At 38.9% G+C, this 27,995-nt stretch overlaps 1 protein-coding gene across 1 annotated transcript; it reads right to left on the bottom strand.

Moving 5' to 3' along the window:
* Nucleotides 1-2: 2 nt before the first annotated feature.
* UBE2J1 (ubiquitin conjugating enzyme E2 J1) lies at nucleotides 3-26,736 on the bottom strand. Its single transcript, XM_030235892.2, has 8 exons — nucleotides 26,560-26,736; nucleotides 17,367-17,440; nucleotides 15,808-15,939; nucleotides 15,157-15,241; nucleotides 13,657-13,762; nucleotides 11,675-11,804; nucleotides 7,839-7,970; nucleotides 3-1,078 (listed from the first exon to the last, which is right to left on the bottom strand). The coding sequence occupies exons 1-8, from the start codon at nucleotides 26,588-26,590 to the stop codon at nucleotides 806-808; spliced, it is 963 nt and encodes a 320-aa protein (XP_030091752.2). The 5' UTR covers nucleotides 26,591-26,736; the 3' UTR covers nucleotides 3-805.
* Between the last annotated feature and the right edge of the window lie 1,259 nt (nucleotides 26,737-27,995).

Below are 27,995 nucleotides of genomic sequence, written 5' to 3'. Positions count from 1 at the left end.
CATTCAGTTCAATGCATTATGTATATTTCTGGTATAATTAAAAGACAACAGCTCTGGGTAAATAATTATATTACATATTTATAACTATTGCAAGAATAGACGTGTTTTGCATAATCTTCAAATTTTAAAAACAAGATATACAGTTGAAAATACTAGAAGAGAACATTCAAATCTTTCAAAAGACTACTCAATCTTTCTTCTGAAAAATAAAACCCAAGATAATGGAAGCTGTTTTCTGGCACCTACCTTCCTCCCACAATCCCTTCCCCCTTCCACACACACAAAGCAGCATCACAACCAATTTGTATGTGTTTCTCCTCTGGAAATGTGTAATGGCAAATAAAAGTGGTTACAAAACTGAATTCCCCCTAAATTAGGAGTTCACCAGACACAAACACATAGCAGTGTTTCATTTTATCATCCCTTCTTAAATGTCAGATCTTACACTAACTTAGCTGGGGTACTTATATGAGCATTTATGCCCCATAAAAAATTGAATCAACCATTTTTAAAAATCGTCTTTTACTAGTTCATAAATTTTTCAAATTTAGTCCCATCCCACATGCCTTAATGTTACTATTCCACTGCACTGTTTCTCCAAGTATCTAGTGGGCACTCAATTAAAACTCATAGCTTACAGGTCCAACTTTGCTTTTCCTACAAGTAATGTATCTGTAGGTACATTAACATTCATAAAGATTTAAGCGTAAATACAAAAAGTAACCTTTGTAAACAGTTCTCATGTCATAGCCGATACAGAATATTCAGTGAAGCATTCAAGTCACTGCTGTTAGGACAAACAACCTTATAACTCAAACACATACTCGTTAGCCAAACATATTCTACGGAATATGAGAGCTGCCAGCGCAAAGGTCAGCAGGACGATGAGCACGGTGGAGCCCGTGTGGTTGGTGTTGGCTCGGGGCTGCTGTGCCCGGTTGAAGTTGGCTGAAGCTGGGGCCCGTCTCTGGCTCTGCTGCTGCGCGCGGCGCTGCCGGGGACTCATCGAGGTGCTGGTGCTGGACACAGCTGGACTATGCTCCTGGCCAGCTGCTGCACTGCTACTCTGAGCTTCAGACTAAAAAAGAAAGGTTGAGAGCTGTCAGACAATACAGCACGTAAGATTAGCAAGAGATAAAATCATAAGGACTCAAATGTGCTCTTCAGATAACTGTTAATACATGTCACTAATAATTACAGGATTGTTATAGCTGGTTGTTTTTGTCCATACGTTATCCCGAGTAGAAGTATAATTCAAGCTGAAAATCAGCAGTTCTATAGACAAGAGAAGGCTGAAGGAAGTCTGTCAAACCATATTTGTGTTAGAGATTTCAAATATCTTTGTCTAGGATTTGTTTTAACTCTTTGCTGCTCAAGAAATCCTCTGGATAGTTATATCTCTGAGGATTTGCAACATCACCTATACTGAAGGGGAAACAAGATGGGGAAGCCAAAAGAAGGATGGAGAGAAGTCCAAGAACTGTAATTAAGCAATGCTGCAGTGCTTCCTGTGGACAGCTGGGTCCAGAAGTCTGTTCTCACCACCACCACCACCACTGAAAAAAACAAAACAAAAATCCTAACCACAAACCCCCTGATCCCAGCAGGAGTTCGGGAGAACAGCACGTGTGCAGGCACTTACTTATTGCCCTCTACTGGACAAACTCCATCTGACATTACAAGTACTAAACAACACACTTAAGCAAAGGATGTTCTGCTCATGAGAATTTTGGGCTGAAGTAAACAAGTTTCAATCTTATGAACTAGAAAATATGACATCTGATCACCCACCAGACTAATTCTGCTTGCAATACTAAAAAGCCCAAACTTCCAACGTTTAATATTAAAAATAGTAATACAGCACAGTCATCAGAAATAAGCATTTTGATAAGGTTCAGTTTAAAAGTGTTTAAAAAAAAAAGAAGCTCTGAGATAAAACTGCAGGTTTGAAAAATTTTTAAGTCTCATTTTCAGTCCTCAGAAAATAAGGTTTTTTAGTATCTCTACTTAAACCAATTTGTAGCTATTTCCAGAGTTAGCTTTCTCCCCCTTTTCTTCTAAAAGATTATCATAACAGCATTAAAATTAGGTAAAACTAGCATTCTGGACATTTTAGATTTTTTTCCAAAGCCTTTTAATGGACACAATATCCATAACCTTAAGCACTGCTTCACCCATCTACTATACCCATAAAAGATAACCTTTCCACATTACTTAATGGGGAATGCCCTCAACTGCCTATCAGGTTTGACAATCCATAAGACAGTGACCAGCACTTGGTCTTGTGACTCTTCTGTTGTGGACAAAGAATTCAAAATTTCCACCAAGTCGTTGATTTGTCTCACCAAGGGAAGAGGCCTTCCATTCCTACCTCCTCATCATTAGTATTTCCCACTGTTTATCACTGGCAAGGAAGTACTGGTGCAATTACTCGCCACATTTGACAATTTGCCTGTTTACACTGGCGTCTAGCCTAAATAAGTGAAGCAGCTTGGGTAGCTTCAAAGAAAAATGTTTTTAAAAGATACATTTTATCAGCAGAGACAGCCAAGAACACCACAAGCAGCCTGTCATGATTTCCAGTACACTGCAGAAGAAAGTAATTCTGCTTCTCACTTGAAAGCTCCTCATGCCAAGGAAAATAAAGACTTAGCGAAGCCAAGTCTTTGAAGAATGAAGTTCCTAGATTCATCTACATTCCCATCATCCAGAAGGTGAGAGGGAGAGAAGTGAATTCAGGACACAAGAACTACCAATTCAGTAAGCAATGTTTTTCTTCTTCAAACAGTTTTTAAAGATATAAAAAGTCTAGAAATATTCCTAATCCTTCATCTTACTAACAAAAGTAACTAGCACTGGCTGTCACACACATCTTCTCAATCCTGCAAAACTTAAATTTAAAAATAAAACAGCAAGGCCCTGTTCTGAATAGAACAAGCTGTCATACACTGACATGAACAGATCTGTGATTCAAGAGAAATCTCACTGACAATTTCAAGGCTTTAAGCTAGTTTTTTGAGGAAATTATAGATGGATTGGGCCAGCAGCAGACCAAAGGCTTCACCCAAAGCTCAGCTAATGCACCACCTTGGGATTCCCAACATAATCAATGGCCAACTATTACCAGACATGCAGAAGAAAGCTAAGAAAGGAGTGATCATGATCCAATATAAATTTGGGTCCAGGTGCTACAGTACCTTAAATAATAGGGATGATAGATAGATAGATAGATAGATAGATAGACAGACAGACAGACAGATAGATAGATAGATAGACAGACAGACAGACAGATAGAGAGAGAGATTTTTTTATTTGTTTGAAGATTTAATTGTTAAGAATCCCAAAAATGGCAGATGGGCTTCACTATTTTAAAAAAAATCATCTTGTCTTCAACTTAATGGCAAGTCTTTAAACTCTTCGTAAGCAAACATTACAAGATTTTTAGACTAACACAACACCTCACAATACACAATTTCCATTGTTTCTGCCAAATAATGGTTTCTGCCAAACCATACTGCAAATGTGGATGAGGGCTTAACAGACTAAAAATAGAAATATTCAATAATATTTACATTATAGCCACCTTTAGCATCTGATCTTTACAGACATTTAATACACACATCAGATTATTACATACTATTTCTATTACTACATGTCACATTATTTCTGAAGCTTCTGAAACAGTGAGGTACCATCTAAAAAAATGCAAGTAATGAAATTTATATCATGTTCAGTCTACTGAAAAATGGTAGAATTCATTGCATCTTTTATATCTCCAGGCCATTATTTTAAAAATTTTTATCAGAATACTGGAAGGATATTTAATCATCTTAGAAGGGATGTTTTAAAAATACAGCAAACTCAAGAATTCAGAACCATATAAATCCTGTGGGTTGCTGAAGCCTCTTTCACTTATACTAATGGCCTGGGGATAGACGCAGACATCAGAATAGGTGAAATACTTGTTTGTCTGTACAACTTCCAACTGAAGAAACATTGGAGTTTGACACAGCATGGCTTAATGGCTAATATGAAAAATGTCTGTTTTTTAATGAATCAAAGTTGGTCCAAGTACTCTCAATTGTCAAGACATTTAAAATGGTTGCTGTAGTATTACCAAACTAAGACATCACTTAACAGAGATAAAGGGTAACATTTTTTACCAATATCATTCAGAACTTATGATTAAAGGTAAGGGCTTTTATAAATGTCATGCATTAGAACACAACCTCATTTTCTGACAGAAACCTCCTTCATCAGCACAAGAGTAGCTGGCTTCATTTACACTGTTTATTTTATCACCCTCATAATGCTTCATCCAGTCACTATCATCAGTGCAAGCCACTACTATAGGATACTGCTTAATAACAGGTGTACTGAGGCTCAATGTATTCCCAGGTTATCAGAAAACAGCCTAACTACTTTTTTTTACCTTGTTATTTAATAAAGTTCACAAAGCATCAACTTTATTCATTAGCTTATAAGCCCCAAGGTGGGACATCATTCCATATCAATGCACCAAATGTATTACTACAGATTTGGTGGAAGTTCAGACACCCATAATCCACACAGATTTAGTCTGTGCAATCAGGGCGGAAGACAAAAATGCAGCCTACCAGCCTCTGCTGCAGAGTAAACTGCACTGCTCTCCAGCCTCCACTAATGAGTCCCACTGTGATCAGAGTTTTGGTACCAAAATTTAGGTGACCATTGGACCCGAGTCCCACCTGAGTATCTGTAATATATTCCTTCAAAAGCATTGTTTTGCTCAGATGTGGAAGGATTTCACCTTAATACTACAGCAATTACTTTTATCAAGCCAGCTTTCAGCAGCAGTACACCTTGTTTGCACTTTGAATACTCAGACAAGAATAATGTATCATTACTCTGCCCTGAGTAGACATCAACAGCTACTACAAATAAAAAAAAACAGTCAGAAGTAGTCTAGTCAGAGGTGTTCTCTGCACTCAGTTCAGACTCCTCAGAAATACTGCATAATGCTGCATAATGCCTTAGGTAACCTATTGTTTTAGTTTTATTAATGCTAAGGACTGTTCTCTGCAGCTCTGTATCCTTTCAGATGAGTTGCTGTGGCAGCATTTTCCAGAGCAGCGTTGTTCCTTTCCTTGTTCCCATGTGGTTGTACTCGTTGCCTTGCACCTGGCACACCTCTATAATGTTCTGACAGGTTCTCTTGGGAAGCAGGTCTCACTGGCATGAGAATCAACCTCCTCCCCCCTTCTTCTTCCTTCAAAAATCAGTTTATAGGCTGGATGTATGTTCTCTAATAATACAGGCACATAAAAGTAAACAGCCAATGTGCAAGATCTGCACCAGTGTTGCACACTCCAGTCATTACTAACAGGACGGTGAATGGGAACAACCACTGCTACTCTGGCAAAAAGACAAGAGAAGGTGGGAAGGAAGTGAAGTGACCTGGAAGATGTGTTTATGAAGGGAAAGCCCAAAAGTCAAGAGCTCTGAGTGCACCTTCCCCACAACACAGACAAATACATCCATGCAGCAATTACACAGTAAGTATTTTCAAAGAGCAAGAATCTGTAAGACTGAAGTACTGAGTAACACAATGACAGCCAAAAAATAAAGAACAGTTACAAACTGAGTTTTGAAATCTGAAAAACATATAGTTAATGGAAATACTGTAAGACTTGGTCCTTTTTTAGTCAGTGAGGCTATAATCCTTTTCCTAGGTGACAGACTACAGAAGTGAGAGCTAATTAAAAATTAGCTGTTTTTCTGATGGAACAAAAAATTCTCTCTTCGGGAATAAGGCCTCATGTGGAACAAAGGAATGGACACAAAGTGATGCCATGGCAGAGACCCATTTCAGAGTGCTCTTCACACAAGAATTAAGTTAGCCCTGTCCCAGGAAGGACGTTACTGATCACAAATATCTTGCCATTATCACATTTCAAAAATCTGGCCTTTCAATCAACTTATAGGTAAAAAAATCATGGAACAGAGAACTGTTGCCGGAAAGAACAAACTCGACCATGAAGCAGACCCATAGTAAAAGAGACTACAAATTCCTTCACCTTCACCTAGAGGAGACCCTTCCCTTAGCACCTATTTACCATTGTTTCTCTAATGAAGACTGGTTACAACTGTTCTAGGAGCAGAAGGAAGGTAGCACTTAATTTTTTCTGCATGATTACTTCTAGTATTCACTTCTGTATTGTCTAGAAAGACAAAAGGTCCCATGACTTCAGAGTGAGACACATTAATTTACTATATCAACAAGTTAATACAAGAATTCAGCATTGGCCCCATCTCTCCCCTTTTTACTCTCAAAGACAGTAAACCCAGCAAATTTTCTAAAACAGCTTTTATTGCCCAAATCTAACACAACTTAATAAGGCAGAATTAGGTCTTTACATAACAAGGACTAAATAAACAGATTTTACACATGCGGGAAACCCAGCTGAGCAGAACTGAACTGAGGTTTGCACGGGTACTCTTTCACACCTCTAAACAGATCAAGGGCAAGAGTGCCCTACTTTGAAAATATTTCTATTACCTTTCACATGACTTAAGAACACAAAAAGAGCAAGCTCAAATTCCTTAAAACAGACTTTCCTGTTACACATTTCTTTCTTCCACTGTGTGGCTATTTTCCACTACTGAATAGCTCCAGATAATTCCTAATATTCAAAATATGACAGCTCAGAAACGCAGGTGTTGGTTCAAACTAAAACTAACAATCCTGAATCTTAGTTTGATTCCTAAAACATGAACCCACTTATCATTTACAGTTGATCAGATATATGAATATTTTTACATACATTTATATGTTTATATGTTTAGGGATCATTTCCCGTAGGACTGATCTTCTGAAAATAAATTAATCATTAATTATTAAATCAGTATAATTGATAAAACTAGTTTTCTTAAAAATGTGATTAATTTTAAAAAGTCTCTCTCCTCAAGAAAATGCCAGCAATGCCTTGGTGTGTCAGATCTTTCTACTATATTAGCCAGAATGTGTAATAAGAAGAATATAATTAAATGGTTTGTTAAATCCTAAACAATCTGGAAGAATTTCTTCCCCCTTACTGTGGGGGGAAGAAAGTTTGCTATTAGCATGTTTATATTTCTACATAGCTTAAAAACATGTTGCAAACACACAACAGATGTTATTGTTATTAAAAAACCTATGTTGTAGGTTTTTTAACCAATCTGCAGCCCCATCCTCTCTAAAAAAGGCAGCTTAGCTGGGATTTGCCTGCAATTTATCAGTGAATTTAGATTGCATTTGCAACAGTTGTAACAGCAGCTGCCTTGGCCCACCACCAGACCTCAGTCACTTCTGAAACCTTTATGTAAGCCCCACACCTAGCAGTATTAAAATATAAGTGTCATATTTCAAATAGTAAGAACATTTTAGACTTACTTAAAGAGGTTATAAAACCCAAGAAGATAATATTGATTAATATTTAAAAGCTACAGGTTATCACTGAAACATTTTTTGCCTCTGGCTAAGACTTCTATAGAGAAAACCTGTGCTACATTACGCAGATGGTAAATTGTAGTACTTCAGACACCATAAAGTTTTAATGAACACTTAATGTAATTAAAGGAAACACTGGGAAGAAGAACTGCTAAAAGAACATTATTTCTCGTTTTAAGAGAACAAAGTGAAAGCAAAGGCTGCTGTTTCCAAAAATGATTCAGCATACTATTTGCTAACAGATTTTATATAAAGTATGCAGGAGTTCCAGCATAAATATGTGAACTACTTTACTGAGGACTCCAATCAGCTTAAGAGGACCAATTTAATAATCAGACTATGCCCAATAAAGCTCAAAGATGGACCATACCGTTGCACTTGCTGGATCTGGGAATGCTCTAGCTGCACCATCCTGCTGGGGCTCACGTGAAGCAGCAGAGTGGCTGAGTCCTGATGTGTTGGAGGGTCCAGCATCAGATCTCCTGGACGAATTGACCTCTGCCTACAAGAAGCACACACGTACATTTCACAGACAAGATCAAAATTGCTCCAAAACTATTTGGCTTATTTTGGAATGTGTATTTCACTGTAGAGAATATGAGGCTTACGAAAAATATAATAATCAGGTTTGCCAGCTGCATTTTGATGACACTGCAACAAGTTTAAAAAATTTTCATTCTTTTAAAAATAAGACTGCAAATGTGCAAAAAATGGTTTAAAAACAAATTTTGTTTGCACATAACAAATATAACATTCAAAAAAAAGCACAGACGTAGAGAGCAAAAAATAAAATTCTTTAGAAAATCCAGGAACATTATGCCAGAATAACACAATTTTTAAAATTTTTGCTTTGCATGTCCTTAAGACAATGCTGGCTTACTGTTGATACAAGTGAAGTAGCACAGCCTGTTCCCCCACAGGACTAAGGAGCCTCTTGTAAGTGCCAGTGTAAACTGGCTATACTGGTTTCAGTACCAAAGTTGCCTCACAGAGTGGGCATATATGCATGACACTACACCGGGTAGTATATGCAAACCAGTGTCCATTATTTAAATTTCAGCACAGAGCAAAAGAAAAAAAAGTTTTTCAATACTGCTTTCATATACATTTACAAAATGTCTACTGCACATTATTTCCCAGAATTAAGGTTTCATGCTTAGAAAATCTGAGACAAGAGATCAGTAGGGATATGTAAAAGAACACAAACCCCAGAATATATGCCAGCAATAATCTCTTAGGAATTTAAAAGGATATACCATCTTAGTGCTGAACTGGAATCCTTCTAAAATTTACTGGAATCCTTCAAAAAAAAAAGGAAGTCTTGACCAGATCAATTTTTATCAGTAACCAAGTCACCTATCAAGTCATGTGTCTAGATCCCAATTTATTACAAAGATGACAACTTCAAATCTAGTGACTGTCTTCAAATGCAGACATAGGTAGTGGTGGTAGTAGTAGCAAGAAATACAAACAGTGTATTAGAAAACAACCTGTTACAGTGATACCAAACTGGCAAGATCACAGTGTAATAGTCTTTCATGATACTATTTAGTGTGAGGAAATTAAGTTCTCTGTTTCTTTATATGTATTACCTCAAGAGAATAAAAAAAATACAGCACCAAAACAAGCTGGAGATGGATCTAACATTTAAAAACTTAGAGTCTGCTAAGAAGACAGCTTTCTCGTTGCACTTGACTATTATGAACTGTAATATTAGACAGGAAAAGTTATGATTCAAATATGGATCATCAAAGCAACACAGAATTATGAAACATTTAGACTGGAATGGAACTCTAGATGTCCCTAGTCCAACTCTCTCTAGAGTCATGTCTAGACAAGTTTTGAGCATCTCCAAAGCTGGGGGGTTCAGAGTGTCTCTGGGTAGTCTGTTCCAGCATTTGACAATCCTCGGGGTCAATCTTTCTTTCCTACATCCAATCTTACATTCCCCAGAACCAGAGTACTGATTTTCATACTCTTGCTTCTTTCAAGATGAGCTTACTTAATCCTTACTGTTAATCTCTATAAAGCAGTACCAAATGTGCATTTGATTTACTTTAGTTTATGGAAGTACTAAGTCTAGTATCTAGACTGAAGTCAGACTAACATTCAAAAGATGACCAACATATTTAAACATATGAGGGTGAGCAGAGAACTAATTTTACTGCAAAATATGCCTTGTGATGGCCACATGAAGGTAAACCATACTGTTTTACAGTGACACATATGCTATTAATAATTTCTTTTTCCTTTCTTTAAGCAAAATGGAATTTCTGCTATATAACACCTAAAATGCAGAAAACTATTTAGAAGTTAATATAAAACTGATACAAAATATAATTTACTATTAAAACAGACAGGAACAAAGGCGGATGCTCACAGAATCAGGAAAACCATAATGAGAAGATGTGTTGGGGTCTTTTCCCCCCTCCTGATTTTCTTATTTCTATTCAATACCACTTTTTTAAAAGTTAACATCTTGTTTAAAGCTGGTAAGCAACACAATAACCCTGGGATCATCTACGTATAGTCAGGAAACCTCTTATTTAAGGATGAAGCTAATGCAGAGGTTGCTAGTATGCTTGCTAGTAGAGAGACTCTCTCAAATTATACACTCAATCAGCAATCTGATGTTAAATCTTATCCCATAAATTGACATGTATCCAAATTATTAAAAACTTCTTAATTTTCTGCTAGTAATTCATACTATTAGTTTATTACAAACACATCAATTGAACACCTCCACCTAACAACAAACAGATAAGAAAGTCAAGCAAAGCAGAGAAGCAGGAAGCTTAAAAAACCCAACCCCTAAAATTTGGTTTGAGAAGGGAAGAAAGGTGCAACCAGAGGACAGAAATCATTTACCTTATTAAAAAAACCCCAAAAAACACAATGGATGGTGAAAGGCTGTAGAAACATAAGTCTTTTGTTCATTTTTTTTACTGACAAGTGCTTGTTCTTAGGAGGTGGTGTCAAGCACATAGATACATGGAAAGCACCTGTATTTTTTAAAGACTGATAGCTCTAAGCCTTTAATTTTAAAACTGAAAAAGGTATGAAATGTCAATTATGAGTCCTTTCTCAAAAAAGAAAAAGCCAAACAAAACCAAACTCTGATATTTCTAGAATTTCTTTGAAGATTAGCAGTTCTTAAGTAAAAATCAATTCTACAACTTTAAACCCTTATATATTGTAATAAAGCCAGGAAAAGGCAATTCATTGTTTCTCCAAGTAGCTCAGCTTAAAAACTCTGCTTCTGTTTTTCTCATCTTTGTAAAATATTTGGAAATGTTTTTATGGCAAGTGTTATGGCACAGGAATATGCACATCCTGCAAAACTGGCAGGAATGCTCAGAAGATAATCTCTACTTTCCTGGCACACACAAAAAAAGTGAAATGTAGCCTTTAGGACACTATTAGAACAGCATGGATGATAAAAGGGGACATACTGGCAGCCCTGACCTTGGTGAGGATGTGTTCTGCACTAATGCCACATTGTCATAATGTAATTGTAGCTCCCTGCCCTCATGCACAGTAGTCTTCCTTAGTGGCTGATTTAAGAGTTTAGTGGAAAACCCAGTGAAAAACAACACTGTGCATGCAAGACATGCAATTCTCTAAGGAATGTATTTGTCTAAACAAACCTTGCTTTCACTGAAACACAAGCTAGAGAACACATTTTTCGGTCACAGCAACTTCCATACCAGAGTTCAACTTTCAGTATCTTCAGATAGTAGCAGAGTAGTTCAAAAGAATTTGCAACCATTTTTCAGTAGTAATATGTTTTATACCTTCCATAAGCCAAAAGGAAAAAAAATCACAAAGGTAAAAAATTTAGGTTAGCTTTTCCCAAACTTTTGTCACGCTTTTATGATAAAACTAAATCTGGAGAATTTAATCAAGTTATTAGTGTCAGAAAATGTGGAAGTAAAAGCAACATAGGCAGTTTTTTACCACAGTGGTCACCACTAAAATAAAAACTAATCAATCAATGCTTGAGATGCACAACTTATTAACCAGCAAATTTCAAGAGATCCATTCTTATTTTCTCTTTCAGACTATACTGAAAGAAACAGGCTTCCACATAGCAATTCATGAAGGTTTTCTGAAATGATGAATGTTTCTGTGATTTACAAGCTTTTCCTCAGTATTTCCTTTTCTAATTCTATACAAGAGAGATAGAAGTTTAAACAGTGACTTTACCTTGAAGCTAATTTGTCTGGCAAGTTCTTTAGCCTCCTTGTCTGCCTGGCTTGACACGCTTCCAGATGTCAGTGGTAAGAGGGCTGTCTTCATAGATGTGCCACACATTTCACAACAGAAGTCTTGTGACCTGCCCACAAATGACATAGCTCAGAATAGCATGTTCTCAGTGTTCCTGTGTGCTTTTTTAATAAACTATTTGTAGAACAATCCACAGAAAGACAAGTAGTAGCAAGGCCAGTAGCTTAGAAGTACTTCCCTCTGCCTCAAATCACACTATCTTGAAAAAATATGTTGAGAATTATCTATATTACTAACATAAATTCTCTCATATCATTTAGGAAAGTATTAACAACTCACTTAAATATCACTATTATTTATACTTTAATAATTTTTTACTACTAAAATACTTATATCTGCAGCAAATAAAACCTGTAAATAATAAAGATTTAACTATTATTACAAATGTTATACTGGACCCAGGAGCTTGCACCTCCAATCCAGGAATTTCAGCTTCTTGGAGAACATAACCTTCCCACATCATCTCTCTATAGGGCACTCTGCAAGTGGCTCTCCAGGCCAGAAAGGAACCACAGAGACTTGACAGCACAGTATCAAGACCAACCTACACTGCTGACTCACTCCTGTTACTGACTGCTGCTGACAAGACCCTGGCTCTACCTTTTTTACAACTTCCTTTCAGATAATTGTACACCTGGACATGATCCCCTGAACCTTCTCTTCTCCAGGCTGAACACTCCCAGCTCTTTTACCATCTCCATGGATGAAACATGTTCCAGCCCTCAATCACCTTTGTGGCACTGCACTGAATTTACTCCAGGACATCCTTATCTTTCTTACTCTGACCTGGTCACAGCCCCACCTGCACCCAGCACACCTGATGTCTCACCAGTGCCAAGTACTGAAGTAGGATCACTTCCTTTGACCTGCTGGCAATGCTCTTCCTCGTGCAACCCAGGACACCATCAGCCTTCTTTGCTGCAAGGGCACCCTGCTGCCTCATGATCAGCATGGTGACCACCAGAATCTTTCCTTCCAAGCTCCCTTCTAGTCAGCTAATAGGCTGGTGTTATTCCTCTCCAGGGGCAGGACTTTTCTCTGACATTCCTCCAGCCAGCTGAGGCTCCTCTGGATGGCAGTACAACTTTCTGCTGTATCAGCCACTCCTCCCAGCTTTGTATCACCAGCAGATTGCTGAAGGTGCATCCTTTCCCATTATCCAGGTCATTCATGACACTGAATAGCACTGGCCCTGGTACTCACACCAGGAATACACCAATAGTGACCAGCCTGCAGCTGGATTTTGTGCTGCTTAGCACAATCCTTTGAGCCAGACAGCTCAGCCAGTTCTTAACCTACCTCACTGTCCCCAGCTACTTAGGCTGTACTTCATGACTGAGGATAAGGGAAAGGACACCAAAAGCCTTGCTGAAGTCCCTACAGAAAACACCTACTGCCTTCCTTTTTTCCACTAAGCCAATAATTTCATCATAGTCACAAACCTAATCTTAACTTCCTAAAGATCATTTAGAAGAAGTTGCTTCAGAATTTTGAACTAATTTCCTTATTAAAGACAATTATACATCATTATTTTGGTTGTTTTCTCCCTCCCTTACAATCAATTCCACCATTCCCACTTTCTCTCCATGCTGCAATTAGTACTGTAACACAACGTTAATTACATCTCCAAGTCTGAATTTCAGACAAACCTCAAATATGACCACACAGTACTGGAAGGGACAGAGTGCTCTCAAAATATTTTGTTTGACTGCAAGTTCCAAGTTTGCACAATATTCTGAGAAAAAAGTGACTACACATACAAGGCATCAAACTTGTTTTAGTTGGAACAGATAAGATAAAGACTGAAGATAACAGACTGAAATAGCTTATTTTCTACTCAATGCATTACCCTAAAAGTGAGTGAATGTAAATGTACCTACAATAACAAACTTAACACTTACTTCTTTGCAAGAGCTCTTCTTTCTTCTGGTGTGTAATCTAGAGATCCTATTGCTCCTTCACCTTTGGTTGGCATAAATCCAATGATGGCTAGTAAAGCTGTTCTTACTAAAATAGGAAAACAGAGATATAAACAAGGTGGCAGAAACAACAGTTATGTAGTCTCATTCCACACTCGGCAAAATTGCATTTCTGACTGCAAAACTTCATTCTGCCAAGTCTGAATTTCCTACAAGCAGCACTGGTTTGGGTTTGGTTTTTTTTTTTTTTTTAATACACTGCATGGCTTTCTCAATTCTGTTTTAACATCAGGTTGTAAACAAAGAAAAGGTCAACAGCCAACAGAGAAGAAAAAATCAATTGTCACAAAAATATTGCATTAAGGTGAGTGTTCCAGACTTTAAAAATGATGAAAAAAGGTAAAGCAGAACATACATATAAAAAGGTGGTTGAGGGGAGCAGGTGGAGAGGAAAAAGGTAAGAAGGTTCACAGGGAATTCTTTTTTTGTGTCTGTTTTCTATTAGACATGAATTCTGCAAATTAGTGTGCATGTGTTCAGAGTTTTTCTTTTTTGCAAAGTATTGCAGAATTTGTTCTTTCTATGTCATCATAATAGGGGAAGGAGCTCACTTAAAATATTAGTAACTTCTTGTAACAGAATTGTCATCTGAAGCTTCTCTTTTGACATCTGCACTTTGACTTTGTTTTACATAAGTAATGAGATTTAATAATTCAAAACAATTTGCCAATATATTTGGTAAATAAATGTCACATCAAAATAAGTACCACAGAAAAGAGACAACATATACACAACTACTTAAAACACAGTATTTTCTACTCTTTAAAAAAACATTAGAGACTTAACAAAAGTTGAAGAGTGGTCTGCTAGAAAACTCCTAAAATCTTACTAACATATTTTAAAAGTCAAACTGATATAGAAATAACTGACATACTGTACTCAGCAAAACTAAAATTACTTGAACATAAGCATATTGCCTTGGATGAACTGTGCCAGCTGTAATAACAGTATTTTTAAAAATAAAGCTAAGAGAAGATTCAGTTATTCTGAACTCAGATCACATTATCTTCCTCTTGAGCGCTCAGAACCACATCATTAGAATTGAAAACTCACTTCTATTATTCAAGCTGGCTTAGTGATCATGCAAAAACAGGGTAAAGCAACAGGATTTATTTTTGTAAGAAAAATTTTAAACAAAACACACAAAGAATATTCTAAGTAGTCTGAGAATTCTTAATGTATCCAAGTAAAGAAGAGCTTACCATCACCCCTCAGATTCTCAGCCCTGGCATTTACTCAGTAAGATTTCCAAATCATTCAATTTCACTCTTTTATGGCCTAACATTTGACAAATTCTCCCATAATTTTACACCCTCAAAATCTGTCTCCTCTTCCACTATAAAAATTCTTATTGAGATTTTTTTTTTAGTTTAAAGAACAACTTTTGGTGGGGGTAACATTTATCGAGGAATTGTTACTTACTACTCCATGAAGGCTGCCATGTTTCAGGATGATGCCCTGAGATGCTTAAACAAATTTTCTTCCCCACTTCAAACCTGCCATTTGCCTTCAAAAGAAGAAGGAGGATACAATAAGTCATGCCAGAAGTTAACTCCTGAGTTTTTGTAAAAGTAGTAAAAATCATGATCAAAAGAATTCCATACACAAACAATAGGTGACAATTATACTACAGCCAACACCATAAAATCGGCATTCAGCTTGCTGAAAACAGAACTCTGTCATCTGAGTCTATTAATGTATGAAGAAAACCTTCTACAAAACTACACACAAAGGAAGGCCTTGGCGTCCAACTCCAGGTCTGCCTTCCCACATCTGAGCAATGTATTCAACAGAAACCAAGAGAGCCCATGGGGAGAACAGAAGGCTAGACAATCACATCAGCAATGTGATTGCTCCCAGAGGAAAGAACTTCCATTAATTAGGCATAAAGCTTCATGCAATTAAGAGATTACCAAAACAATCTTGGAAGACTGGATCTTCAATTATACTACATGTGCCACCTTTCTTACAAAAATAACATTATGTTAAATGCCAAGAATCTCTCTCTCTCTCTCCACCTATGATAAAACTAGTAACAATTAAAAGGAAAAATTAGTAAGTATGCTTACTTACCGTCAGCAAAATAATGCTGGGTGGTTTCATGGGATATTCAGGTGGTAGCACTATTCGCCCATGATAAATCCCTCCATCAAAATCTGAATCTGGAGGGCCTCTAACAGTGAAGTGCCATTCAAAAAGATTATCCTAAAATACCCCCATCGATGGAAGAAGGGGGGGAGGGGGGGAAAAAAAGTGTTCATCACAGAAATAGACATCTTTATGTCATTTTCTCGAACAAGGACAGGCTGAAGAAACAGTACAGAGGCAGAAGTTTTAAGAAGCCAAAATCAAGAAGAGAGTTAAGATAATGCAGCACTAAGGATAAAGCACTGTAGGCTTCTGTTAATTTTCTTGTGCAGTAATTCACCAAAACCCTCAAATTCATTATCCAAATTCTTTATGCTAGCTGTATAAATTATGAGAAGACTTTTACTACACAACAGATGGAAAAGTGAGTCAATTAAGAGTAAGATCCAAGATCTTTGCCTCAGTAAACAATAATTTCTGGAGAATCAAACAAGAAATTTCTGGAGACCTACACCAAGAAAGAACATTTATGAAAGCCCTCCAAAAGCTCCTTCTGTGCCCAGGTCAACTCAGGGATTTGACTCACACCCCAGAGAACTCCTATTCTCCCTCCTCCACTAACAATTTTGAAACAGGTACTGTGTCTTATTGCACAACTTTGAAAGGTACACATTGAGATCTAGAGTTTTGCCATCATTGGACATATAAATAACTTCTCTTTTATTTCTTTGGGGTTTTGAGCTGGGATTTGTGTATCAGAATTTGTGCTGCCAACAGCTTCCTCAATATTTACAAGCAGAACAACTCCTACTGCTAGGAACATGCATTATTATGTGAGCACATTAAATGTGTTACCCATTTCTGCAAACAGCTAAAAATCAAACCTCCCAACTGAGTACTACAGAACACTGTTAATTTTTTCAAATTAATTTTTTCAAATTAACCCATTAATTTTTTCAAATTAACCCAGCGAAGTCAGAAGAGATTTCTGTTTAAGCTTCTAACCACCACAACTTCATTGTCCTCTCAGCCCAAAAACTTAACTGGGTGTTTAAACAAGAAGCTATCCCTTAATCCAAATTCCCCCCCCCCTTTACAATGCATCCAGAATTGCACACATTTTCGTTTTTCACAGGTTTTCTTAAACGTGAAACAGCAATCCTCAGAAATCACAGTAAGTGTTTCAGTGAACAACTCAGCAACTGAGCCAGATCTCAGGTTTAGGTACAAAAAGCTTGATTTACATATTAAATATTTCCACATTCTTTGGAAGGTGATGGGGGAATAAACACACCCATGCTATAAATCTACTCAGGTGCCATGTAAAACTGTTATTAAACTTTCACCAATACCCTGAACTACAAGACCATTGAAGTTGAATTCTGTTGCTGATTTCCATCATAGGGGAAAAAAATCGGTTTCCTATCATTTAAATATGTACATTTTAAATATATATGCATTTTAGAGAAGTATATATTAATTAAGAGTATATTTTAATAAAACTGCCTAATTACAAGCTCTTGCAAATATATAGAGAAACGAACCTCCAAAGGCTGTGCATGATAATGATCTGTAGGATCCTTCAGTTCTGCGGCCTCTTTCATCAAACGTTTGACAGCTGAAAAAAAGGAAAGCATAAGACATGAAAATGAAGACAATAACTTAATATGCATTGTATAGATAAATACATAAAACATTTCTTGAAGAACTCTCTTCAGCTAACTAATCTTCTCCAGCAGATTCCAGCTTCTTCACTGGAGTTCATAATTCAAGACACTATATAACTACGTATGATGAACAAACCTTAAATGGGTTATACAAGCATAAAGTTATGAAAAATATGTGCATGGTTACAGAGTTTCTCAACACTGAACACTGGGACTGAAGCAGTTTTATATTAGTAATTGCACCAAACAGGAGGAAAAATGTAAGTATCATTAACAGAGTTTCAGACTACAAGATTTACAAGGCTAATAACCACAGTATTTACAATACAGGACATCATGTGCGTCTTTAACAACTGCTGAAAAGCTTTATCCTCACACCTCCCATGACAATTACATGAGTACTCCTTTTGTTGATCAAAGGAAGGTCACAGTAATACTTGAGAGAAATCAATACATCACCAGGAAGAGTAGATGAAGTTTTATATAAGATTTGAAAACACATACACCCAGCCTGAAAAATTTATCCAGGGCCTCTGCAGTTGGAACCTGCCACTGAGTGTGACAGAGTACCCAGGTACTCTATCATGATTTCAGGATACTCATTAGTAACCTTCTCCAACCTTCCACTTCAGAAATACCAGCATCATCTGTATTTTCTGCATTTCTTTCTTGTGCCCTCTTTTGCAAGCTCTGTTACATCACTTATACTTCAGGCGCCCTCATGTGCACCATACATTAATAAAAAACTCTGACCTCCCCACAGAGGAATTTTCCTTCCAATCTACTGTGAAAAGTTCTTTTCCTCCTTCACACTTTTGGAGAGCTATAAACAATGGCTCAAAGTATGAGAATTTCACTTCTTACAACCCAAACAGAAAACCAATTACACAGAAATCTGCTGCTGCCAGTTACCTCAGTTATGCTGATGCCAAAGGGAGGCGTCAATTAAACACCCTACAGATCCCACCAGGTCATGGCTCTGCTGAGTAACAGTTTGTCTCTTTAATCTTCATTAAGGTTTACCAGTTCAGTAGAGAGGAATATAAGAAAACCAGTCTGGACCAGAAAGGTTTTGGACCCAGCACTGCTTCACAGCCAACAAGGCTGGACACTTGCCTTTAGAAGAAGAGTGGCACGCAACAAGATGAGCTAATTCAGGAGGGAACACCCCATGAGCAGAAAGATGACCATGAGAAAAGGGAGAATGTAAGTAACAAAATCTAAGAAAGACAGAGCAGTCATGGACAAAGCAGACAAATGTTACTGAGATTTCCCAACTGAGAGACCAGGACAGAAAAGAAATACACCCCATCATAAAAGCATCATGTGGAGTCACCCACATTGACGAAGGGAAAGCTATTAGAACACAATACTATTCCACTCTTGGGGCATGAAACACAGCAAAATCTAATTTAGCTCTCAAATATCATAGAGGTAATTTGCTTATAAGAAGTTTTCAGTATTAAGCAACCCAGAACATCTTAAAAATCTATCAGGTGACCTAACTTCAGCCTTCCAATACCTGAAGAGAGCCTACAAGAAAGATGGGAGAGGGATTTTTATAAGAGCATGTAGTAACAAGACAGGGAATGGCTTTAAACTGAAAGAGAATAGATTTAGATTATATATTAGGAAGAATTTATTTCCTTGAAGATGGTAGGGTGCTAGAACAAGTTATCCAGTGAAGTTGTGGATGCCCCAGCCCTGGAAGTGTTCCTGGCCTGGTTGGATGGAGCTGTGAGCAACCTGTTCTAGTGAAAGGTGTCCCTGCTCATGGCACTGGGGTTGGAAGTAGATGATCCTTAAGGTGCCTTCCAACCCAAGCCTTTCTATTATTCCATGATTCTAAGCAGCACATGTGTATGCAGAAAGGCTGAGAGCTGGGGTTGTTCAGCCTGAAGAAAGGGCTCAGGGGAGACTTTACTGTGACTTTTCAGTATCTAGAAGATGCTGATAAGAAAGAAATAACTTCTTACCAAAGCCTGTAGTGACAAGAAGGAATAGTTTGAACTCAAAGAGAGTAGGTTTAGATTGGACATATGGAAGGAATTCTCTACAGTGAGGGAAATGAGACACTAGAACAAGCTGCCTAGAGAATCTGGGGAGGCCGCATCCCTGGAAGCCTTGAAGGTCAAGTTGGACAGAGCTTTGAGCTTTGATCTAGCAGAAGGTGTCCCTGAGGCAGGAAGGCTGAACTAGATGACCTTCAAAGATCCCTGCCAACCCAAACCATTATGTGTTTCTCCTCCCACATTGCTGAAAAATACCAACTGAGAGGCTGCAAAGAAAAGCCTAGGGAGGTAAAGGTTGATCCTGATAATGTGTGATCCAGTGAAGAAAGCACAACATTTGTTTCTTCTTTAAGCACTGCTGCAATATTCATGAAACAGTTCTTCCTTTGGCTACCAAAAACTGTGGTGGAAGAAACAAGCAGAATTCACAAAGTCTGCCTGCAATAAGTCATGGTATTTCAATCCACTTAAGTCATACTGAGTCACTGAGTAAACATTTGGCAATGGCAATTCTGAAAAATCAGAACAGTTGGGACCATTTGAAATAAAGAATCGCAGACTGTCAAACAAAATCAAAGAGTATTTCTAATTCAGCCAAAAAAAAAAGAAAAGTCAAGACATTGAATTTGTCTAAGATAGGTTTGAGAGACAAAATAATTAAGTTATTTTTTTTAATGTGACATAACCATCAGCATGACAAATAACCACACTTTCACAGATACACCCAGTAACATTTAATGTTCATCAAAATTTAATCCTGAGGAAATTAGGTTTCTGGACTAGAGATTACAGGAGAGTTCCCACCAAGCAAGAGGCGTGGGAGCTCTCTACTGCTCTATGGAGGAAAGATAGAATACTACATGTCAGAGGCTCTGCCTGACAATCTGCCTCTTGTGCTACACTGGAAAAAATTTTCTGAAAAGTAAAATATGGACATTAAAAGTCTAAGAATCAAGTCTAAAGCCACCAACTTGCTTTAGGATTGAGTGGTGGTGGAATAACAATTAATGAGCAAAATTTGTACAATAAATGCCTATACGATTCATAGATTTATTTCTGCCAAAACCCATGTCCACTCAGATTCCACTTTCATCATCCTTTACTTCAAGGTAGCCTGAAACTTCAGCTCATACAACTGCTTCTTTTGAATATATCTGCAGGTCACATTCAAGTACTTTGGCTGTGTGCCCAAACAGGCAAGTCTGCACCTAGTGGCTGGGGAAACCTTCTGGACACAGAAAACGCAAGTGATCAGTCTTTGTTAAAGGTCAGTGTAACTGATTAAAGGGATGACAGGATTTGAACATTGATGGTGTTTTCTTAGTAAATCATTATGTCTTTTCTTTAAAAAAAAAAACAACGTGGTTTTGCATGACAGTATCGTCCTCAAATGTACGACAACCTTTTCATTCTGAAATGAATTCTCAAACTTCAGTTTGAAATTTCAGTTCCATTGTTTGAAAAAGAAAGTACATAATGAACAGATAAATAATGGAATCTAGAATAGCTGGCATAAAGCTAGAGATCTCTCAATCTTTCAAGATGACTTATCTAAGCTGGGAAAAGAAGAATAAAACAACCTGACAGCTTTTACTGCTTTGGCAAATGTTTCCTACCTTTTTATTTATGGCTGCTATTATTATTTTTTTTTACTTTAAGCAAGATTTAGAGGTCTACTCAAAAGAAATACAGAAGAAGTAGTAACTTTTCCCGTATGACTCTGCTAACCAAAACAGCACAAGTAAGGATGAAATTTATTTATTGAATACAGGTTTTCCAATGAAAGTAAAACTCCCATAAAACCCTTCATCTCAGAGAAACTTTTATAACTACTCAATCCATTTTAGTGCTTAGTAAAACACAAGTCATCTTTGTTATGTGTTTTTCTATTAATGACGCTACTACCTACAATTAGGAAAAATATTAACAATAATAGAAAAAATTTTAAAAAATGAAATCACATAAACAGTTTGAGACAAGCATCAAGTCCTTTCAATTACATGGATGTGTCATGGATGACATTTTGGGAGGGTCTTCTTAAATCCAGCTGGCTTTGTTCTCTTCCCCCCCTCCACTCTATACCTGACCATTGAGCCAAGAGTGCCTGACCCATAGCTGGTGTAACCATCAAGTGACTTCAGAGGTCACAGCGCAGAGCGTCACCTGCTGAATCACCAGTCCCCACAGCAGCCCAGAGCACCTGGGAACCCAAACTGCATTAGCATATAAAAGAAAATCTCATTTACTAAAGGTAATGTTTAAATTTCTTGTAAGGGGAAAAATAACAGTGAATCACTCTGTCAGTAACTCCACTGCAAATCATCAAAAAAACCCACCAGGATTAAGTTTATGTGTAAAGTACCTAAGATTTCTCATAAAATGACAGCACTTGACGAGCTTTGACATTTTAAGTTAAAAAAAAAAAACCCATGTAAGTGATGTGGCCACTGACACATATAAGAAAACGTATTTAAAACAAAGAGTCACAGTAACTCTTTGATATGGAAAATGGTATTTTTTCAATGGTATTTTTTTGCTGTACTCTCTAGAGAATGGTTTATTAAATCTAAACATACAACAACTCTAACAGAACCCTGCACAGTGTCACTAGGACCTGTGTCACCTTGTGGATGCGATTCTCCTGGACAGCTTAGAATCTGTGAATGATGTTTGATCATTTGTGAACTAAAAATAATAGGAATAAATCCAAAACACAGCACTGAAACAGCTACTAGGAAAAAAATTAACCCCATCCCAGCCAAGACCAGGACATTCCTCTGGCAGTTCCTCTGATTTCTGCTACAAAACAAATGTAAACACCATTTGCCAAGAAACAAGCCAGCCATTTTCCATCCTCAGGGTCTCAGATACACCCCTTCTCAAGACCCATAAGCCTCCTGAATAGCTGCTTTACATCTTCACAGCCTCATGCACATTCTTTCACATGATCAACAAGCCTCCTGTACTCATGTAACTATTAAAAAACACAAAAACTTTTTTTAATAAGTCTTGTCTTGCTTTCCTCTCACCCTCAGAAACAGCCAGCCTTTAGTCCCCATTTCCCTCAGGGCAGCAGGAAGTACAGCACTCTTCTTGTAGTTGCAATTGAAAACAACTGCTCAGTCAACACAAAGGGAGGTAAAACTTACAAAATCTAAGGTGCTTGTTGAACACACTAAGATCAAACAATGAATAAATTTTTTAACATCTGTTCGACATTTTATTTTTAAGCAATCTATCCTTATTTCATAGACAGAAGCTACTAAGCAGCACAACAGCTACTGCTAATTTCCTATTAGCTCTGTTTAGTTAACAAAGAACTGATGCATGCTTGCTGGCACGAATCACTTACTTGTACAAAATATGCCGTGGAGAAAGAAGTACAGTTTGCAGGAAAAACAGCAATCATATTGAAGATAACAGCTAAGAGGATCACAATCTCAGCATTGTTATGTTCCCTATGGCTTCAGGTTCCCAAAGCAGTGCCCCTGGGCAATAAATGCAGGACAGCCCGCCATGCCTCCCTCCACATGCTCTCTCTCCCCTAGGCCTCCAGTGCCCTCACTAATCAAATTCTCGATGAGGTAAAACAAACTCTGCCCCCCAAAAAACTAAAAAGCATGGTTGTTTGTGGGCTCTGTGTGAGGCACTGCAAGTAGGTGTTCATAATTCTTCAAGTGTCTGTACTAATACCCACTCAGACGCCTGGTCACAGCCTCCACAAAAGCGAGACATTGTCACAACAAGAGCAGTGACTACAAGATTTGGTGTCTGATCTTACAGCAGGCTAAGGGTCACAGCTCTTGGGGAAAAAAAAGTAAAGAGATTATTCCAAGTAGCTGTCTTATAAATTTCAGAAAATAGGGATGTTCCTGAGGCATGAAGAGGATGAAGCCTGTACTTTAGTCAGCTGAGCATAAAAAAATATTGATGGAAGAGGTTTATCAGCCATGTGGTAGCAGGCTGATATACATTGACTAATCCATTTTGAAATCCTAAGACAGAAAATAGCTTGTCCTTTTATAACTGCCAAAAATACACATAAAAATATGAAGCAACAGCTTACAAAGCTTTGCCTTTTCGAAGCAATACAAAGAAACCTGAAGTGTGGAGTGTGAAATTTCATCCCTTCCAAAATTAACAAAATTTCTTTTGGGAAGAAATAAAAAAGACACTCAAGTTCATAGGCAGTGTGAGAAGACAGCATCAGGTGAATGCCCCCATGGCACCCTGCTCTCACAAGAGGGTAAGTGACAGGAGCTGCTTGGCCCTTGGCCATCCCAGACATGCACTGGCCACAGCCTGCAGAGACGGGCCAGAGCTGTGCTGCCTCTCATTAACAGAGACGTGGTGTGCAGGAGAACAACTTGCTTTGTGTTGTGGAGAGTTACCATCTTTCTGATATGTTGTGATGAACTAACTGGCTGTAGAAACAGGGATAAGGAAGAAGATGAACACATTGCCTAGGAGCAATTAGGAGCAGGACAAAGATGTGTAGTAATATTGCTCTTTTGTGATCTGCTTGAGAGTACACAAAGCACAGCAATGGAGAGCCTAACTGATCCCCACTATCAACCTGGTCTAGCACATTCACAGAAGAGGGATCCACGTATTAACCACAGATGGACTTCAGCTCCTTCACAAGGCTACAGCAGAATTTGGCTTAAAATAAAGATCAATAAAGGCACATGTTTCTTTAACAATATTTTCCTATTTAACATATATTTTTGTCTAAAACATTACATTAAAGCAACTTATACTAAAAGAGTTAGTAGGATTTGCCTTTTAAAAATCTACTGAGCAGACAAAGTCACCGTTTGCAGTTTGCTCGAGTCTAAAAGCAGATTTCAACAGTAGAAGCCTCTTGTACAGGTACAACACGATTACTTTTTCCACTCTGTCTCAAGATAGCCTGCTCCAAATCCCTAAAGCTGACCTAAAGGTTAGCAGCTTGGTTCTTCCTCTATTAAACACAAAGCAACAACAAGAGGCACAAGGTCAGCTACTTGTTCTAAAGCCCTAGAGGGCTCAGTCACCAAAGTAATCCCTTCAGTCCACAGATGACACAACCCCTTGAAATAGAAAATATGGTGGACATCTTTTTATGTATTTTAGTGCCTTTACATTAATTGAAACTATTTTAATATTAGAATACTCTACAGTTCCATCATAAGCCTTCAGTTGAATGGCAAGAGCAAGATAGCACCACTAAAGTGCACAGGTAACTGGAACAAGATAGGAATTTGTAAAACATACACAGAAATATTAAGTAATTGCATATGCTCATCTACCTGGTTAGCTAGTAGAGTGCCAGACTAGAAGCAGTGGTTATACATAATTACAATCAATTCATTTTAATGGACAACTGTTAAAGAAACAATATTTATTTAAAATATTTGCTTGTATTTATTCAACACCTTTTTGCCCATCTGTTCAGTGAACGACTTCACATATATTGACTACTGAACTCAATGTTTTAAATCATTATAGAAATCTTAAAAGTTATTTATATAATTTACAAACTTTCATTATCTATTTGGAAAGAAGTAGTTTAATAAATTAATATGTAACCAAACATGTTTAATTTGGAGAAATAACATTAAGCCACTGTATGAATTATTTATCTTTGCCACATGAAGTTCATTTTTCTATGGAGTAGCTGGTTCCACCTGGTTTTCAGCACCAACAGGTGCTGAAAATAATTCCAGTAAAGGTAATTTTCTCTTGACTATAGGGAGGACAAGTAGCAATAAAGGGGAAGAGGATTTCTAAATTAAGCCACAAATATTTGTCCTCCCCACCCAGATCCCAGGTGCTTGTCATACAGCACACCACCACTGTTTCCCATGACGTGGCGAACCACGAAAAGCAAGCATGTTTGCGTGGCCTTGTAAATTCACATATGCCACATATCCCGCAGATCTCCCTAAAAAAAAGTATTCCTTCCTGATATTTAAATGACAACAAGTTCATAGTTTGCTTAGTGATCCTTCTTATCTTTCAGTTATGCAACTTGGGTGTGAGGCTAAGGGACATAATTTACAATAGATACATCATCCGCATGACGTATGTTTGTAAACAAGCATGTCACTGACATTTGTAAGGTACAAGTCATCAGTTTCTCCCCACCTCGCATGCTGGTAACAGGACGGTATGATTAAAAAAAAGCCACTATTCATCACAATAACATGAAGCTGATAATGCCTATTTCTCAACAGCCGGTGAGGGGAAAGCAGGGGACAGCAACCCACACACAAACCCCGCAGCCCTTACAAGCTGCGGAAGAGGTTTTGCTTCGGCAGTGCCAGCCAGGCCTCCGGCTGTGCAAGCAGCTCCCAGGAGGTGAAGCTCTGGCACAGCCGGCCAGAGGCCGCTGCTCCAACACAGCCATGCGGGGAGGCACGGCCTGTCCACTGCTTGCTTCCCAGCAATCCAGACCTTCCCTTCTAGCGCTGTTTTCTCCACATCTCTTGAGGCATCTCTCTCACATCAAGGATTTAAAAGAAAGCTCAGGAATTATAGGCATGAATTTTAACATTCAAACATGCCAAACCAAACATGGGAGCAAACACAGACAAGCAAGTAAATAGAGCCTAAACAGCAATACTTCTGCAAAACAAACTGACGCCACACAGGCCAAGTTACCCTTGGCAAGCCGTCCCCTCACACGCACCTATCCAGAGAGCAGGCGATGCCCGCGGGAAGAGGGCACGGCCTCCTGACTAAACGTTCAAAGGTACGTTTCCACGAACCACCAAAACGCGTGGGCACACAGACCTGGCGATCAGGGTGTTTAGAACCGAATTACAGGCCGGAGGAAGGTATCAACGCCATCGCGCTGCGAAGGCGAACCGAACCCGGCCGGCCTCCGCCTGAACGCCGCCGCCGCCACCGCCCCAGCACAGGGAACCCACCGCCACCGCCGCGGCCCCCGGCCCTCCTCCCCGCCGCGGCCCCGGCCCCGGCCCCCGAGCCCTCCGCGACCAGCAGCAGCCCCGAGGCGAGCTCGCCCGCCCGCAGCGGCCCGGGCAGCTCGTAAAGGCGCGGCCGCCGCCTACCCGGGCTCTTGAGGTTGTACCGGGCCTCCATGGCAGCGGGCACCGCTCGCTCCCTCCGCGGCGGCTCCGGCGGCGGCGGCAGGGGGCGGAGGAGGAAGGCCGGCCCTGGCCCTGGCCCTGGCCCCGGCCCGGCCCGGCCCGGCCCGCCTCGCCTCGGGACACTCCCCTGACGTGGCAGCGGCGGCGACAGCCCCTCTGTGACCGCGAGGGGAGGCACCTGCCGCGCCGGCACCGCCCCGAGCCCGGCCCCGGAACGGCAGCCGGGCGGGGTCGTGGTGCTGCGGCAGGCGGGCCGCGGTGGCTGCGCGAGTGAGAGCGGCCGTTCTCCGCCCCGAGCGCAGGGGTGATGGGGCGAGCTGCCTCTGGGCCTTGGCGGGTTTGAAAACTGGGGGCTTGGAAAAGGGGCTTCTAGAAACCCACTGACCCAACACACTCCCCGCCCAACAGACTTCTCTGTAAGACATTATCATCTTGTTTGTTGGTTTTCAGGGTCGTGAAAGACTGAAATGTTGTCATATGTCAATGATTGTTTTGGCAAGTATTGCCAGCAAGAGCTTGACTTGATTGTCACTTTTTCCATACCACAGTGACAGAGATACTTACATTTTAACTGCTTCTCTTCCACCTGGTTAATATACTTGGGATAGAGCTTTTAAGAACATACAGCTGAGAGAATATCTAAATTAAAGGGGTCAGAATCTCAGCAGTGTCTGTTTCCTTTTGTTTCAGTACAAGCTGTAAATAAGAATCAACCTCTTACGTACTTGTCTTCAGCATAAGTTTGAAGCTCATATCTAGCTCATATTGTCCTTGATCTGTGAAATGAATTGCTCTTAATTTCATTTTACTTTTATATCCTTCATAATCCTTTTACAAATTAATTTTTTTTGTTGTTGTTGGTCTTACTTCTCTTTTTCTCACTTTGAACAGCAATGGCAAATAGTTGTAAATAAAACATTTGAGTAGGTACATATTTTTTACCCCATCATGCTCTCTCTCAGTATTACAAAACATCGTGTTAGTGTTTCCTTTCCTGTTCTGTTGCTCAGTGGTGTGGTAACAGCAATAAGTAAAGAAAGCAACTTTACTCCTCCTGAACAACTAGCAAAATTTTCAAAGGGGCAAAGTGATTGTCCTTTTTACAGGACAAAGCACCGTGGATAATATAAAGGGTCGTTAGTGTGTAGAGATGGGAAAAGATGGCATCAGACCTTGAGGTTCCCTCTTACAACGAAAGCACCCTAGATACATTAAATGGCCAACAACTCCTGATGACATTTCAGCATTTCTAGCTAAGAATGGTTGATCTGACCACTTGAGAAGGTGAGCTGTGGGCACTGGCTGTTGGGTTCACAAACTATTTTGGTCATAAGTATCTTTCCTTGCCTTCCAGAGCCACCTTGCTGTGCAGATGGAAAAGGGCATTGGGACAATCT

This window comes from Serinus canaria, chromosome 3 (genome assembly GCF_022539315.1).
Source record: "Serinus canaria isolate serCan28SL12 chromosome 3, serCan2020, whole genome shotgun sequence".
NCBI lineage: Eukaryota > Metazoa > Chordata > Aves > Passeriformes > Fringillidae > Serinus > Serinus canaria.
This window is presented reverse-complemented; position numbering and strand designations above follow the sequence as displayed.